Genomic DNA, 18,303 nt, shown 5'->3' with positions numbered 1-18,303 from the left:
TAAGACGTCACCACTCAGCAGCTGCTGTCCAGATATGAAGCGCATTCCTACACATTTAATAAGCTTTTTATTATAGCTGATGAGCTTTTGGTTCCTCTAATCATTTTAAAGTTACACAAATATGTTATTCACCCAATTCACTGTGTGCTATTGTATGATTTTTAAATCAAATGCATTCCCCCCTCAATGCAGCCCTGGCGCATTAAATTTTAATTCTTATCTATAACTGCACAGTGAATTTGTCACTTCTGAAAAAAAACTGTCATAACAGTCACAAGGCTGAACCGAGGGAGGAAAGCGGGAGAGCAAGCGAGGAAGATAAACAGAGAAATAAGAGATAAAACATCTGTCTCAGTGCTTTTCTTTCTGGCGCAGAGAAGAAAAACAGGCCACAGCAGAAAATCAAAGTCAGCAGGCATATCAACACGTACAGATATAAGAGAGGGAGGTTGCGGGTGAGTGTGTGTTTGCATCTTGGGAAGAATGCCAAGAAAAATTTACATTTCAGGCAGCAAAGCTTCATACTTTCCCTCCCTGCTGCAGAGGATGACTCATACTGAAGTTAGACTGATACACAAGATCAATAAAGAAAACGTTACCACAAAAACGATTATCTAAACTATTTATATACTTCATTTAATTTGATAATCACTGATCGCGATCACCTGTGCAACATTTTGTTATGCGTATTCAAAAATCAAACATATCTTCAGTTGTTTCACAGTCTGTTTGCTTTACTTGGCAATTTTTTTGTTTTTTTTTACTTCTAACACAAATTCAACACAAAAGGAAACATCTGTATTCTTTACAATGTGCCTTAACACCAAGTACCACTGGTAAATCAGTTGATCTTTGTGCATACTAAAAATAGATGTTTATTTTGAGGGGAACTGTCTTTCACACATTCACTGCAGCGCTGCACTTGTTCTCCTCATTACTCAGCGGAGCTGTAAGTGAGAACGTAAATGTCCGACTCAATCAAATTGAGCATTAAAAACTCTTTAACTTGCCAGCTCCCTAGTGCAAAGTCCTTGCGACATCCCATTGCGCCTGTATGAGAAATTAAAAAGAGTAATTGTCTGGAGAATTTGGAGAGAGCGAGTGGGCACCCTCCTACACGCTCCACCCAGGCATCACCCTCACCTGAACCAGGACTGCCAGTAGTGACAACGCTTCTGGAGCAACTATATAGTGCCACGTGCCCCATGTGAGAAAGGACAATTAAGGACAGATAAAGTCCAGCATTTAAGAGTGAAAAATCTTTAGGTGTAATATCACTAATCCACATAAAACTGGAGGAGACGTGGGGTCCAACCGAGGAAGATATGCTGACTAAAATAGATTTAAAAGAAAAAGGTTGAAGAAGCTTCTAACTAAAAACATCTGAACCTTCACATTCTGGAGATTCAACCTCAGTTTGTAACCTAAGATTAACATTAACAATGGAAGATTACCAAAAAAAATGAAGCCAAGGACTGACTTTAGATTTTTATATTTATTCCACTTTTAAACAAAGAAAGATCCAGTCAAGGCATTTTCAAAGATTTCATGTACTGTAAGTGCAAACTAGAAGAACTCATCAAAGTCTGGCTTTAAAGTCTCAAACTGAACCTCTCTTAACATGCAGCGGGTCAACAGTGAACTGCTCAGGTGCAGCACCAGGGTTGGCATTGCATTTTAGTTACATAACAAAGAAGCATAATTTCAGAAAGAATAGAAGACTCTTGCATTGACTATAGCTTTTCTTTTCTAATTAAAGTTATAAAATGCAAAGAGCAGCTCTGAATCTAACCCTAACCTGATCACTGGTTGCCAGCGGGACTGTAAGAGGTTTAAAAAAAAAAAAAAAAAAACTCACAAAAACAGTTTTAGCAGGTTTTTTTCTACTTGTTGTATTACTTCTCTGCAAAGTCAGGAACAGACAGACAGAATTTTAAACATGTGACAACATGTGATGAGGAGGCAAATGAGAAAGTAATCAGATAGAAGTCAATTAACAATGCCTAGCAGACATGAGTGAATGCCACCAAAAATCCACCTTTCCTTTCAGCAGAGAACACTAACAGTAAACCATATTAAGGCAGGAAACCAACATTTATTCGCTGTATTTGAAACTGTAGCTTCCATATCAGGTTTTCATCCAGCCAGCTGAGGTTTGCCATTAAAATGTTAACACCGTCTGGCAACCACACTAACTTTGGTAAAAGGATAACACAGATAAAGCACAGACAGACAAGGTACCTTGTTAAAGCAGTCCAAATGTAATCTTCAACAGTTGTAATCATTGTTAAAATAAGGAAATAGCAGATGTATCCAGTAAATGTACACTAGCACTTTACTGAAGTGGATTTTAATGTACTTGTACTTTAAGTATTTCTTGTGCTTCTACTCAATATGATGCTCTTTGCCACATTTTGTACTCCATACAATTTATTTTAAAGCTGCATTACTTAATATTCTGGAGCTTTTAAAAATATAAATTACGTGATATTATGCTGTATTATTATCGATAAAGCTACTCAGTGGCATATAAAGTATTTAAAAGCATCTCCAGCTAAAGCATTAAAATTATATACACATCAAAGAATCAATAATTGTAATGTGATAATATAGCGTCTACGATTCTGCAGGTATATTTTGATGGTAAACCTTTAATACCTTTGTGTTACTTAAATAATACTCATAACCCTACTTAAATAAAGGGTCGGTTTAATACAAAACAACGCCCATTGAAACACTGAAAAATCTTTCCCAGTGTTTTCTGCACCAAGTTCCTGCACTGTATTTACTTTTTATCAAATATTCTGATTTTCTGTGGGCCCCTCCTGTCTTGTTCTTCTTTTGTGCCACCCCATTTAAACAAAATCAGAGAAACGCCCTTCATAAGATGCCACAATGTCAGTAAAATAATATCCCTCTGTCTAGCTTTTAAATGGATGTGTGTAGCTTTGATAGTCTTTGTCACAAAACCAGCAGATAAATAACAGGATGTGTGTGCAAGCACAGACAGATTTACCAATAATTGAATAGTACTTGGCACTGGCTCATGCCTGCTAAGCACTGTATGGAGTACATGAAAACACACATATGCACACACTTCCTTTTTGAGGTGCAGACAAGAACAGTGCCTAATATGATTGATTCATGCTGTATGTAAAAAAACAAAAAAAAAAGGAAATCAACGGTTGCTCTTTTTAAGGAAGTTCCTCGTTTTCTATAATTTGCGACTCTCCTTGTGTTAAAAACAGAAGCAAGCGTGGCAAATCTGTCAAGGTGTGCTCCAAGATTGCTGGTGTCACCCTTAGTGACCTTCAGCATCTGGAACAAATGTTACGGACCATTTTGAACCCTTAGCATCCTTTGAGTTGCAAATGCTACCTCCAAGGTGAAGGTTTGCTCTCTCTCCAAACTTAGCTTCAGAGAATGAATTCATATTCTTACTGATTCCATCTGCTATTTCTTAAACAAATTTTGAACGTTTCCCTCTTGAGACTGTAGGATACCTGTCTCTTTGGGGCATTAAAGTTTTACTCTACAGATCTTTTTAACTAATAATCAGTCAAAAATAAATAAATAAATCCAGCTGTCTCCCTGAAAAAAACCAAAAACAAAACTTCACACTGTGGGCTATGACTTTTCTTTCTTCAAGTAGAGCTAATAAAGTCAAAGACATTAGGAAAGCTATTACCATTCCTGAACCCAGTGACCTACTTAAAGTCCTATCCAGACGTGGCATGAACTGGTAGCAGACATGTGCCAGCTGTGCACATGCACAAAGTCCTTAAATTACAGTAGGAAACTTGTTAACTGGACTCTAAACCTGAAACGCAAGACAAACTAGTCGACTGTTGTCACCAGATGTTATACTGTAACAGCCAATCTTAAGGTAAATCCGATGCAGAGGTCCGTCTTTAGATCGTCAACTTCAACGCCGAATCGCGTTAAAGAAAACTGGATTTTATTTTCCCCCTGCTTCGAGGAAAACACTGACTTCTCGATAGAAGATGTCCTAATACGTTTTACATATAATGGATAACAATACGTGAATTCGGCATACATCTTATAAACTAACTCCTAGTAAACACAGTAGAATAGGGCAATTATTATGACTTTCATTATTCAGCGTAATTACGACGCTCTGCTGGAATACATAGTGCACCGCATTAGCGAGCATTGTACAGCAACTGGAAAAGTTGACATTATTTTTTATTAAGTGACTCTTGGAGAACTACACACCCGCCGAATGAGAGCCCGAGTCGTTATTTTTCAGACAAAACCGCTAATATCAGTTTTGATAGTGTGAAACTTAACCGCCGCGGGAAAACACCGCTGCGGTGGCACTGGGGATTTTTTAAGGAGTTTGCAGTTATCAGACAGAAAAAAGGAAATGCATCGGGCTCCTGGCAGGACCGTTTGAAGACAGCAGTAGTTGGAGCTGGAGGACTTAACTTACCTTATTATTCCAGTCCAAGAGCCTCCGCGGATGTTTGTTTTACCATATATCTATCGCCTCGGGGCGCAGGGACACACAGACACTGACAGTTTTCCCAAAATGTCTCCTCTGCTTCTAATTGGGCTTCAATCCGCCGTCAGACAGATTCGCCTTTTGTCCGGCAGACAGGCGCCATGTTGACACACCGACGCAAAGAACGACGGGAGTCGCAGTTTACTGAACGTACAGTAAATAGAGTTGCCAGTTTATTAGAGACACCTGGCTGCAGTTATGATTCGGTACAGTGGCAGAGAGCTGTTGCTTGGAAGCAGTGCTGTGGGATGTTTCTAATAATTTGGTCTGACATATATTTTTGGTTATACTTCTAAACAGGTTCAGAGCCAGTTTACCCATTTGTTCTACTTTTTTTTACGCTCACTAAATTTATTAATTTTCATTGCTGTTTGTGTAGTTTTAGATTCCTTTTTTCTCACACTGCATTTCTTTGCTTTCCCTCCCTCCCCTTTCCCTTCCCATTGCAGTATGTCTCACACCTTATTTAAGAAATGCACTCACATTTGTTCTTGTTCACCTTCACACGGGTGAGAAGTTATGCTATATTTCCCCCTATGTTATGTAGTTTAACCAGTAACTTTATTAATCTTTCTAAACATAAAACCAAGCAACACAAAGCAACAGATAATCCACAAGATAGGTGAAGAAGAGAGTGCAGGCAGGGTGGAGTGGGTGTGACAGAAGAATAACAGCAAGAGTGAAAGGGAAGGTTTACAAGTTGGTAATGAGAGCTGCTATGATGTATGGTTTGGAGACAGTACCACTAACAAAAGACAGGAGGTGGCAGGAGTTGAAGATGCTAAGGTTTTCCCTTGGCGTGATCGGGAGGGACAAAATTGGAAATGAGTATGTCAGACTGACAGGTTGAGCTGCTTGGAGACAAAGTTAAAGAGGCAAGGTTGAGATGCCTTGAACATGCGCAGAGCAGGAAGAGTGAATAAACTGGTTATAAGAGATGTTGAAGGTGGAGCTGCCAGGCAGCAGGAGAAAGAAAAGAGGATGACTAGAGGGCAGGTTCATGGATGTAGTAAAGGATGTAGTCTGATGTGACAGAGGAGAATGCTAGGGATAGGGTGGAGGTAGCTGATCCACTGTGGCGACCCCTAAAGGAAGCAGACACAAAATGAAGAAGAAATTTGAAACCCAGTAGAAGCTGAAAGTATAATCTTGCTTCTTGTTCTGTTTACACACTAGGGAGTACATCCCAACGTTTACATTCCCAATTGCAATTATTTCTAAGCTGTAAAATTACTTTTTATACACCGAATCCTAATTTAACTCCTAATTCAGACCAGATGCTCATTGTGTGAATTTACAGGTGTAGCGTACGCATTAACTCGTTTAGGAAACTTATTGCAAATATAAAGAACATGGATCTACAGACTAAGCAGAAAGATTGAATTGGAAAGGATGTGCAGCCTAATAGAGATGGAAATGTACTAACAAATGGAGAGCGTGTCTTGAGAAGATGGAAGGAGTACTCTGAGGAGCTTATGAATGAAGAAATCGAGAGAGAAAGAGAAGCCTGGACAAAGGATCGGGAATTATAGAGAATTAGAAAGAAGGGCAGATATGAAGAGGATGAAGAGTAGAAAGGCACTTGGTCCAGGTGACATACCTGTGGAGGTATTGAGATGTCTTGAAGAGAGAGCAGACATCTTTGACCAGATCACTTGACGCAATCTTGGAGAGTGAGGAGATGCCTTACTCCCCAAGACACTTCTTCCCCAGGAATGGAGAGGAAGCGTCCGATGCTGGAGAAGATGTGCAAAGCTGTAGTATTTACTGTGGGATGAAGATGATGAGACGATGTTGGAAAGAGCTGTTGAAGCTAGATTAAGAAAAAAAAAGGGTATTCAGACAGCAATGGACAGTTGCTTTTTAATGCACCCTGGGTTTTTAAAGATCTAGGGAAAAAACATACTGTATTTGTATAGGTGCTACCGTAATTTGAGGTTTCTGGTAAATATGTTTAATTCTAACCAGTGTAAATATGTAGTGAGCTAACATTAAAACACGTAAAAAAAAAAGCCATCTTGCTGAGATGAACTTACCCAAGTTAAAGAGAGAAAACGTGGTTGTGGCTCTTTCAAACTGCTTAATCAGTAAATAATTTACCCCAAGGGGTACATATACGGATATAATCATTAACCTGATAGTAAAAAAAACACAAAGTGCTGTAAATCCCAACCACCAAAAATAGGAATGCGTGCAGATCGGCGATTAAAAACAAAAAAATGAGCCATTAATGTTCTCCCCAAATCCTATACAAGCTTTATCCTTTATGATATTAAGAAGCAAACAAGCTTATATCTTGAACATTTATGAATCTGTGCAACAGGTTTCACTTAAAAGGGATGTTTCATACAGAGCTGTCACTTTAAATTAAGTAAATTTACACAGAACCTCCCCCATTATGCCAAAATAAGACCACATCAGACCTCTCCTGGGATTCTAAATTGGAATTACATATGAAGATTTATAACTCAAGCTATTTCAGTGCAACCTCTTATGTTTAAATCTTATTCTAATGCTGAAAAACAACAACTGACATTGCAAATACACAAATCTAACAATATTTTATTTATTGGTAGAAATCATATGAGTATATGGTACAGTATAAAAGTATTTAGAAAAATGTTAATGACCACTAACAACTAAACACAGTAACTAACAGGTACAGACAGCAGACTTTCAAATGAGACGTGTGTGCGTGTGATCAGGAGGGAACCCAGATGTTGCCGTGTGTGTCGGGAGCCTGGCTGTAAGGAATGTTCCAGATCCAAGGCTGATCTGAGAGCAAAGAAGGAAAAGAGTGAAGTAAAATTCAAAGTGTTGATACTTTGATTTACCAGATAAAAAGGAACGTTATGCAGGACATAGAGCCAGGACTGGTGGGTGCTAGATCCACACTGATAGTGTTTTCAGAAACTATTAATGTGGATGAAAACACGCAAAAACCTCTAGGACTAAAAAAAAAGAAAAAAAAAGTCAATGTTGAAGTATTGAAAACTACAGTTCCTGGAGTCTAGTTCCAAAGCCAGAAAACACCCAGTACCTTTAGTAGTGTAGGATGTAGGGGGGAGATCGAAGGGCACTGGGAAACCCGAGAAGGACGCAGAGACCGGAAATGGATTTTTGTCAACAGAGAATGTCTTCATGCCCTGTAGGGAGACATCCATCATGTTACTACACATCAGGTCTTTTATAATAATGATAAAAGGCAATAGAAATTTTTTTCTTCACAATTAAATTGTATGTTGCTCTTACAAAGGCGGACGGCAGATAGAGGACTCCCAGCTCATACGAACGCACCATCATCTGAGTGTTGTTCTTCTCTAGCGCACCCCATGCTGCCTTGGAGAGATTCGCACTGAAACCCACCAAAGAGACAAAGTGAAACTTTTTATCACAGCTCAGGCGACCAGGAAATGATCAGACTAATGGCAAATACAATGATACAACACAAGATGCAACCATTACACAAGAATATGCTATCACTGATTATAGAAAACAGAACAAGTAATTTTATCAACCACATCGTTGTATTACTATTTATATAAACACAGGAAAAGATAACTATAAACGCATACAACTCTTAATTCTGCAACCCACAAGAAAAGCGTATTTCTAGTCTAGCATGAAAATGTAATTCTGCCTGTTTTAGCAGTAAATGCTATACGAGAAATAAAAGAACAGATGCAAAGATGCACACTAACACAAACCTTGTGACAAGGAACCAGGCAAGCTGAGAGTAATCTTGAGATGCCCTCATGTATGTCTTGATATGTGGCATGGCGTGACTCCTCCCCGTTGCTTCTGCCTTCCAGCGGCTAAAAACAACCACACACAAGAATTCACGGATCACTTAAAAGATGTGTGCAAACTGTACCAAACTTTTTTGGGTACAGGAACTGGTTTTATTTTGTTGTATTTATTCGCGACATCTTAAAAGCCCCTGCATGAAAATATTGTTGGACATAAACTGGTTTGTGGCGCAAAAAAGGTTGGGGACCGCTGTTCCAAAACATACAGAGAACGCAAGAAGCAAAAGTCAAGGCCTAGTTACGGCCCACCTCATGCATGGAATAACTCGGACACCTGGATGTCAAATATAACCCAGAAGATAACAGAGCAAACCATATGTGGCCATCAGTTCAATGTTTTTCCTGTTTTTGGGAATGTTACGTTATGGCTAATCTAAATACATTTTCTCATATCTCAATAATTGCCTCAATAGGCAAATCCCAGTGTTTCTGCTAGACCTGAAAAACCATTATAACTCTGGTCATTTAGCTGTGTTAGCTGATCACTGTTCTTAAAGTACAGCTGCTCAGCAGCAGTTCTGAAACTTCCAGACTTCAGGCTTTCCACCTCATTAAAATCTCAACTAAAAAACTTTTCCACTACCAAATTTCAGACTAGCCCCAACTTCGAGATTATGATTTAATGTTACATTATTAAAACTGTTTTTAAACACCCAGTCAGTTCATCTGTTTAAATTTCTCCCCGATGTTCTTCAACACTTTAGTTGCCATCTGTTGTGTTTGTGCTACAGTAATAAATTGTGGTCCCATATGCAGACTGAAATTAGATACAAGCTAATAATCTTAGATAATTCATTAGCCCAACCCAACTGTTTATTTAAACTGGTATGTGCAGTGAGTTATTTGGAATCAGCCGCACTATTTGCTTTCCTTCTGGTGCTCCTGAACTTCTCTGATTCTTCTGAGCTGAGTTTGTGTTTTTGCTTTTATTTACTGATTTGTTCTGATTTGTGATCAACCTGAAAGATTCTGTGTTAAAAACAGATGTGACAATAAACAAAACAAAAAAAAAAGGGCTGGAGACTGCAATCATACTTGCACACTAGAAGTGACTGATTACTGCTGCGCCCTAACAGCAGGACTGAATTTTGCTTTGGTAGAACTTACTGAAAGTAAGAATGGAGCCAAAGTTGTTTCTGAGCTGTCTGGATACTGTAGGGAAGAGAGCCTCCAGCTGGAGGACAAAAATGTTTAGATTACAAGTAAATTCACAATAATAAAAACAGAAATATTTAAAAGCGCAAATTGAAAATACTAAAATTAAAAGTATTCTGAAGAAGTTTAGTTTTTATATGAGTTATACTGTATTTGAAATGTGAGTAAAAAGAATATTTACCTGGATATCCCTCTAAACTTGTCCTCACATTTTCTACTGATGGATAAAGCTGCAAAAGAAGGTCCCATTAAAAACTTGTTTTAGAAATATAGAGCTTTGTAACTTTTAATAAACTGTGGTCAAACATAGCAATTGCCTAGTAATTATTAATGCTAAAGAACACAAAAGTCATAAAATGAGCTAAGTGGCTCAATAATGCAAGCTGCAGAAATATCTTCTGAAAGTTTTCTAACAAAAGGAACGACCGGAAGTAAGAGTGGAACAACAAAACCCTGACTATATACGAAGTGGGCAACTGCTTGATTGATTATTTAGTGCTAAAGTTTTCAAATATATAAGAAAAAAAAAGTCTGAAAACCTGAGTGAAAAAGTTTCCTGTCTTAATAAACTCAGTGACTACAGCAGACAGTTCTTTTAAATCTGATCATGCAGCAAACAGCATTATCTTTGCTGTAGTTGGACAGACCAAGTGCATAGGAGGGTCTGGGCGAAGAGAGGATTTTCCTAGTGTGGTCAGGGTGCGCTGAAATTCCCCCGCCAACCACTTAGATTTATCCAATCCCATAGAGCCGATGCTGGAAAACTGGCCAATCACTGGCCACCTTTCCTCGCCAGGAATAGGATTTGTATGCTCGTACAACAGCTTAAAAACAAACAAACAAACAAAACAGAAGAAGGGAAAATCCAGTCATATGTTTTGCATATTTTAGCCATTTTCCTTCTAATCACTTGCATTTTGCAGAAAATTATCTATTCTATAAACATTATAACCCAACTTTTTAAGAGCAACACCTCAGTGGTGATATAGTCACACAGTAAAGTTGAAAGGAAATCGTTACCTTCCTCAGCCTCAGGTGGCCCCAGCGCTCCATATCTGAACCTACATATCTTCCTGGGGTTGAGCCAACTAAATATACCCTGAGAACAGAAGACAAAGGTAGAACAAACTGTAATCTGGGCATTATTGCACTGATTATATTGTTCTGTCTCTTTGCATCTCAAAAAATAAGATAAGAGGATATAAGATAAGATTGGATACATCGTCAGAGCTGGGAAGCTTCTTCGTTACAGAAACCAAAACTTAAACTACTTATAATAAAAGTTAAACTTATACACCCAGCCACTTCATTTCATTTATTTCACAAACTGCTGCTCTACTAGGATTTTCCCTCACAGCCATATCTTTCAGCTTTATAGAGAATGATCCGAAAATGAAAAAAAAAAAAATCCAGTGACTGGCAGTTTAAAAAAAAGAAAGAAAAAAAAAAGCCTTGTTGGTGCTGGAGGTCAGAGCAGAAAGACCCCAGACTGCTTTGAGTTGGTAAAAAGGCATCAGTAACTCAAATAGCCACTTGTTACAACCATGAAATACAGAAGAGCATCTTGTGTATACCTGGTCTCTGACAGGTCATGCTCTTTGATTCTCTGGATCCACTCTTCAAGTTCTGGAGCGCGGTACGATGCCAGATACTCCAGCAGGTCCCTCTTAAAGAAGGTGGGCGACTCACCAGCGCTTGCCCTGCTTTCCTTTGGTAACCGAGGGAACAGAGGGCTCATCCACATCCTAAGTTGGGAAAAACTGATTTAAGGACATTTTCACAACCAAGCGACACATTTAATCACAATATGATTATTATTTATGAGTCTCTATACTTTTAAAGTGGCTCATAAGAAGTAGGGCTAGTAGTCTAACTTGCAGACTCCAAACCCTTCTTGAACTAGAAGGGCTCTTTTTCTCTGGTGATAAACCACATTGCTACCAAGCGGCATCAAATTTGGCTTGGTAGTCTTCCCGTGTCCTTGATAACAGACAAATAAACCACAACAACAACAACAACAATAAATAAAGAATAGACGTACCCTTGTGTTTTCTGGTACCAGTCAGCTCTGATGAGATTAGAGGTCAAAATGATGACTCTGAAGCCTTCCTCATACCACAGCAACATCATTTTCCTGATGACACACAGCAATACAATACAACAAAGAGCAAGCTAAAAGGCCTATAATATCTGCAATGTGGATCATATAAATGTAATCATATTTTCAATGGACTGTTTGCAGTGTTGTGAAAAGTCACGCCCTGATTAAGTAGCTTGTAAAACCACTTCCAGTAGCAATGACTTAAAGCATTTTTTTTCTGACTTTATCGGTCTTTCACATCATCATATCTCACACCATCTTTACTGTAGTGTTTATCGAAGAGCTTTTAATGCCACATAGAGTAGAATTTAATACAATTTCTGACAAGAAAACAGCCAAAATGACAACAATGATGCAAAGCCTGATATGGTTACATAACAGTCGTGCTAGTTTGTAGTCAATAAATTTAGAATGACTTTTTATGCTCATTTACATCTGTATTTTTATGCTTATTTTTATTTTATTTTATTCTTCTAGGGTAGCTTTGCATGACCAGGGTAGCTTTGCATGACTCACATTCGTTTTGTGTATGAAACAAACAGTTTTAGCTCTTTCCTCTTTAAAACAACTTTCTTCTTATTGATTTTTCCTCACAAACAAAAGCACAGCAGGTGTGTTGGGCTTCTGTGCTTACAACCTGGCTCTGTATAATGTCATAGACATTGGAAAAAAACAGTCTGAAATGGAGTTGATGTGTGAACCAAAGCCTAAGGCTTTAGATTGCTCTCAGCACCCCTTTTAGACATCAACAATGCTTACGTATGGTGAGTTCCAAAAGCAATGTCCAGCTTGGCCTGCAAAAATTAAAAAATGATTACAAATAAAAACATTAGCTCAACCTAAACGGCAATCCAAAGTGGAAATAATATCAACCATTTCCCTTTGATAAACAGCTGTTTCCTGTGTGGGCCAGCCTGTACCTGGCAGAAGCGCACATGTGGAAAGGGCTGAGCCTGCTGGATGAGTCGAGCTTTGGCCTCCCTCTTATCACCATGTACGATCAGAACTGGGCGATCCCTGAAAACATAAACACAGAGTTTAGCTTTCCCTGCACCATTACCTTCCTCCACCACAGTGTACTTTTCACCGCTCAATGGTCTGACTCATTTCTCTCATTTTACTGTAATTTTTAATTTAATAACGTTTTTTTTATATGAATATCATCAGACCTGAGATCTGGGAGTTATAGTACAGTGACAGGAAAGAAGAAGCAGAACTTACCTAAACTCTGATGGGTACTGCTTCACCATCCAGGCAATATCAAAGCAATAGTTAAACTATAAAGAAAGAGAGTGGAGTTTATAGCCATACTTTTACTTCTTTGCAATGTCCCAAGTTTTTCACCTGACACATGAAAAGTAAAGTCATCAAATTCATCCTTAGGGATCTGTCGCATGTTTCATTGTAACCCATCCAACAGCTGCTGTTTACCACATATTACCGCATACACAGTATGGAGACCAGGGCTGTGGTTGGCTAATCGGGTTTGTTTAGGAAGGATCCTAACTGAGTTATACATCTGAAGGCATTAAGAGCCAGTTGCATTTTCTAAGAGCTTAAGAAATGTGTGTCAACACCACCTTTATCAGCTCCTTAGGCAAAGAACACACTGGACCATCGCTTATGAAAGGATTGAGGATAGAGGATAATAAGGTCATTTCACAATTTACCATCAGTCACCAGCGTGACTGATAAGTTATGTTGGTGACCTAGATAGAAATTAATAGTGTGTTTTCAGTTTTGTTCATAAACTGCTGATATATTTTAAGCCTTTAACGGCAGTCTGTTAAACCCACAGGTGAGCTATGAACATTAAGCTGCTGTAATAAAATCTGCTTCTCAAGAAGTTATGATCTTGCGTCAAGAGCGTAGATTTTTATATATAATAATAAGATATTTTCTATTATATTTAAAGTGCATTAGTTCTGCCCTCAGCTAAGGCAGTGCAGTATTTTGACTTCAGACTTCAGTCACAGGAAGCTTTAATAAAAACAGGAGCTACACTGGAACCATTCCACTGGGATGTGAAAACATGAGTGGACAGGATGAGCAAATAATCTCAACGTGGCAAACATTTCATTTCACTTTATAGCCTGTTTCTTCCACAACACCTACTGTCATATTATTAAGCAGGTTTTTGTAACCGCAGTTGGATTGTCTGATCACCACAGTTGTTTTTCCCCCCAACTCCTTATGAATTCTCCTCCACACATCTTCCCTGGACTTCATTTTCCACTGAGGTCAAGGAAAAGTGATTTGGAAAATACACAGGGGTAAAATTTTTCAGAAGCCCAGTAATCGCTGTTTCGGTCTGAACACAGTGGATGAGAGAAATGATTTCCAACCTTTCACTAGAAAGAATAACATATGTACAGAAAGGTAAACATTTCTTTTTAATGTTTTGGGGCTTTTTTGGAGTTTTGTAGGAGATGTGAATTTAACAGGAAGTCAAGCAGACATGCATTTTTTTGATTTGCTGCCCTGAGAAAGTGGATTGCCATGTGTGAACTATCAGGGATAGATGGTTGCTGCTTTTTGATTGTTTGTTTTATCACTGTTGTTTAAAATGAAAACATCTGTGGAAAGAAAAAGAAGGCATAATTATTTTTACTCACCTGAACCGATTCTTTCAAGGTGCCAAATAATGGGGAAAGAATGTCTAAATAAAAGGAAAAAAAAGTTTGGATTATAAGTTAAAGCCAAACCATTAAGCCTGAGGAGTTTGCAGCAGAGACATGTCCAAGGGGAAATCACAAAAACAGCGGAAGTGAAACTAAAACCAAGATTTCAAGAGCTGAGCCGCAAATGGCAAATATAACTGCCAGTTTCCCTTTTTTGTTGTTTTTCTTTGCTCGTCGCATTGTTCGCTGTGCCTTTGACAAAGAATTTGTCACTTAGCAGATGGCTGCTCTCTTGGGTCTGCCAGATGTTGCTTCCTTTGATGTTTTATCTCCCTGATGTCTGCAAATGACTGCTGAAATGGGATAACTAAACTTCTCGCTACATTACTCTAAGGTCTTCACCACAAAGGATAAAGGGCTTTAAAATGGTCATTTTTGTGAACTGGTACAATGGTTGTACGAGACAATGGTTTTTAACTTTTCCTATTTCCATTTGATATGTATATGAAAAAAATGCCATCTCACCATGTTAAAGTATGTTTCAAAAAGTTATCGCATCCACTCCTAAACTTTTTCAAATAAATCCATAACTGTGAGTAAACCTGCTAACAAACAAAGAAGGAAAAACAAACCAATCACATAAGCTCTTTGGTGAAGGTAATAAAATGAAATAAAAAAAAACTTTCCCTGCTAGTTTGAAAGCTCTAACCGGTAACCTGTCTCTTCACCAGTGTCTGAAGCTTTGTTCTCTCTAAACTCACCCCGGATATGCAGAGCGCCATTGTTGTACTTCTTTTCCAGTCCTGTGACTTTGTTGAGGTAAAACCTGTAGGTGTCATTTAGTGGAGGAAGACGGGATTCAAAGAAGTCATCGGGCTCATCGATGTAGTAAAGTCGGCCGTGAGGACTTGGAGGACGCTCGCTCTCCACCTTTGGCTTCTTTGTTTTGGGGTTTGGAGGCGCCTTCTTTGGCAAGTCACTCAAACTCTTTCCCTTCACCTCTCCATCATCTTCATCACTATCAGAGAGAGCCCAGCCCGTGCTATCTGACGCCACTTTCTTGCGTTTTCCAGCCAGTGAAGGGCTGGTTTCATACTTCACTGGGTTTAACTGGTTCTTAGCGGCTGACTGCCTGGCTTCTGAGCCAACAGCGAGAGAGGACACCGGTGGTTTGGCTGGCTCTGGTTTCACCTCCACGGGTGGTGATGGAGTAGCAGATCGGTAGGAACTGTGACTGGACTCAGTGGGTTGACGGGAACCAGATGTTGCAGTCCTTGAAGGAGGAAGAGCCTCATCGTCATCATCATCACTGCTGGAGATGGTCCACTTGCCGTGCTGACTGTCCTGAGACATGCCTGAATCATAAAAACAGAGAAGCCAAGTCTATGTCACACACAGAGACACAAATAGCTGAAACATCCACTTTGAGCTTCCATTATAAACATATAATCTATGAAATTGGCAGTAATTATACAATTTCAAGTGAAGCTTAAAGAATTTTAGAAATCTAGTGGGAATCATTACTGACAATGAGAATGGTTTGCAACTGAGCAAAAGTCTTTATTTTGCCTTATCTACACTACTGGGCAAAATTCTTGAGCCAGCCCTCATTTCTTTATATTTTGCTTCCAGTGGAGCCAAACTCCCTTGTAATTCTTTTACAAATTGAGCAATACTTCTCCAGACTCTCTAAAGGTGTTTTAAAGTTTTTCTTTTTCACTCTTCTTCATCCAGTCTTTGTACCTGACCATGTTTAGAGGAATGGTTAAGCCACTGATCCATGAGTCACTTAATCACATAAGAGCACATAATTTAAGGAATTACAAACAACTTAGCAGTAGAACAAATATTAAACTGTATCTTTCAGCACTTTGTTACTGACACCTATTCACAAAAACACAGAATTTACTCCCATTTCTTTAGTTTAATCTATAAAAAAAATGGCAAAGATAGCAGCTTGACAGGGATGAAATAGTATTATTTCATGAACAAGAACTATTCCAAAGAACTATTACCCAAAAACCTGGGAAATCTCACCATAGTGTGCAGAGTGCTCTTAAAGAAAAATGAGGAAACTGGACAAGGGGAGGATAAAAGAAGAAGTAGCAGGTCTATAATTCTATTTGCAGTAGACGAACATTATCTAAAAATAAATCCCTTAAAAAAAACAGAAAAAGGCCAGACACAGGCCCCGAGAAATGTATCTGGACCCTCGGGTGATCCATCTATTCACTGTGTTCACTCAAGCCTCATCATAAATGGTCTCAGCCTAAGGGTGGCTGTCAGGAAGCCATTCTTGAGGAAGGGAAATGGGAAGAAAATAAAAATACACAGGAACTGTAGTGAAAATCAGTGGCAACAGGTCTGTGTAGAGAAGTCAGTGAGTATCTACAGCCATCTGTAAAACACAGTGGAGGCTCTGCAGTGGTTTGAGGCAGCATTTCAGTAGTGTCGGGTATCTTGTCAACACGGATGGAATTATGAATGGAGAAAAATACCATCAGATTTCGATCCAGCATGCAATACCATCTGGAAATCATCTGATTGACATCAGCTTCTTTTTGTTCTGCATGACAATGATCCTAAACACTGTCAGTATACTAGAGTAAAGGTATACCTGGATATGAAAACACACAATAAAGGACATTAATTGGCCTTCCTAGAGCCTGGACCTCAACATTATTGAAGCAGTGTGGGATCAATTTGAGAGAAAATAGGACAAAATGCAGCCAACATCAAAAGAAGAGCTTTGAGTGTTTGTTTCTGAAGACTGCTTAAAGAAAAGACAAGAACGCTTCCCGAAAGAGTTCAGGGTGTGCTGAAGAATTAAGATAGAAGAATAAAAAATATTGACTTTCACGCTCATTAGATTTTACAAACTCCACCGTTGCCTTATACGCTGCATTTACATCCAGCTGTTTCAATTAATCGCTCTACCTATTTCCCATTTCACTAGCAACATATATAAATAATATTAATAATAATGAAGATTAAAAAAAACAAGGGGTGGGTCCAAAATTGATATACAGTACTGTAAATAAAGACAAATTAAAAAAACAAAACAAAAATAAATAACAGTACAGAGAGCGCATTTCCTGTGATCACACTGTTGTATTAAAAACAGGTAAAAGCAGGCCTCATGCAGTCGTGCACAACACCACGATCAGACTACATATTTGGCTGGCATAAGAATGAATAAGTGCATAAATTCACACAGCAGAGAAAGCAAGACGGCATTTATGAATCAACAGTGCAGAGGTGTGCAGACTGTGGCTGAAAGCGGCACTGCTGTACTGAACGAATGCACTCTTTGTTTTACCGGATCAGATCAATGCGCAGTGGCGCGGGTTGTTTCTGCTGGAAGAACAGACTCTTATCAATCCACCGCTACCAAACTTTACACAAAACATTCATAAAGAGAAACCACGGTGCAGGAGAATCACAAGCAGTGCGAGTCCGTGTGGGAACTTGCGCTCTGTCATTTAGTTCCGCTATAACGACACCGGATCCAGATGCAAAAGAGTTACAGGTAATGCATGTTGTAGGCACCAAAGATTGTATGAGGTTCATTAATCTTTCTTAGTTAACAATAAAAACCTGTCTGAATACGTTTCTCACCTGTGACTGTGTATAGATGGTTCTGTTTTGTTTGAGGTGGCAAAATTACTGTTACTGCTATCCAGAAATCCAAAAGTCACTTATGCCTATTATATGCCTATTAAGTGCAGATAAAACACGACAGAAATACACTAATATTTCAGTGAGATATAAAGTTAAAGCTAAATGATCAAGGATTAGCCAGTTAATGCAATCTTGAAGCACTGTTTAAGTATTGTAATTATTCTTTGACAACATCGTTAGTCGGCATGTTAGAAAAGACAGACCCTACACAGGCCTAGAGCTGAAAGATGAAAAAGAAAAACATTGTATTGAACAGAAAATATTATACATATTAACATCAATATAACATTAAAATAATTTTATGGTTCATATTTCCTGCAAAAATACCAATTTTCTTTATCTTCTTGACCTTATAGTTATTAATGAAAGCCAAGAGAATCGCAAAAGGGTTGATAAGATACAAACTGTAAA

The 18,303-nt window shown here is 38.6% G+C and overlaps 2 protein-coding genes across 4 annotated transcripts in view; both read right to left on the bottom strand.

Moving 5' to 3' along the window:
• The window catches only part of LOC102207120 (homeobox-containing protein 1-like), a 15,133-nt gene extending 10,492 nt beyond the window's left edge, over positions 1-4,641 (bottom strand). For all 3 annotated transcript variants that reach the window (XM_005727545.1, XM_005727547.1, XM_005727548.1), the window contains exon 1: positions 4,454-4,641. The gene's annotated coding sequence lies outside the window, so the exon portion shown is untranslated. The remainder of the gene's footprint in view (positions 1-4,453) is intronic.
• Positions 4,642-7,070: 2,429 nt separating this feature from the next.
• On the bottom strand, positions 7,071-17,679 carry tdp1 (tyrosyl-DNA phosphodiesterase 1). The gene is made up of 16 exons (XM_005727544.1): positions 17,531-17,679; positions 14,973-15,566; positions 14,206-14,249; positions 12,812-12,867; positions 12,511-12,607; positions 12,350-12,384; positions 11,531-11,623; positions 11,064-11,234; positions 10,510-10,588; positions 10,137-10,313; positions 9,671-9,719; positions 9,442-9,508; positions 8,233-8,340; positions 7,778-7,880; positions 7,566-7,671; positions 7,071-7,300 (listed from the first exon to the last, which is right to left on the bottom strand). The coding sequence occupies exons 2-16, from the start codon at positions 15,562-15,564 to the stop codon at positions 7,227-7,229; spliced, it is 1,851 nt and encodes a 616-aa protein (XP_005727601.1). The 5' UTR covers positions 15,565-15,566; positions 17,531-17,679; the 3' UTR covers positions 7,071-7,226.
• Between the last annotated feature and the right edge of the window lie 624 nt (positions 17,680-18,303).

This window comes from Pundamilia nyererei, unplaced genomic scaffold (genome assembly GCF_000239375.1).
Source record: "Pundamilia nyererei isolate P.nyererei 1_Seehausen unplaced genomic scaffold, PunNye1.0 scaffold00025, whole genome shotgun sequence".
Lineage (NCBI taxonomy): Eukaryota > Metazoa > Chordata > Actinopteri > Cichliformes > Cichlidae > Pundamilia > Pundamilia nyererei.
Note: the sequence above shows the minus strand (reverse complement) of the source record. Positions and strands in the feature narration are given on the sequence as shown.

Bases quoted from the DNA above. Each gene is read 5' to 3' on its own strand.
- tdp1 (XM_005727544.1), bottom strand. From the start codon at position 15,564: ATGTCTCAGGACAGTCAGCACGGCAAGTGGACCATCTCCAGCAGTGAT. The intron at 12,385-12,510 runs GTACAGGCTGGC...TAATTTTTGCAG, and splicing joins CACATGTGCGCTTCTGCCAG to GCCAAGCTGGACATTGCTTT. The intron at 9,720-10,136 runs GTCTGTCCAACT...CTTCTTTTGCAG, and splicing joins CAGACCCTCCTATGCACTTG to CTTTATCCATCAGTAGAAAA.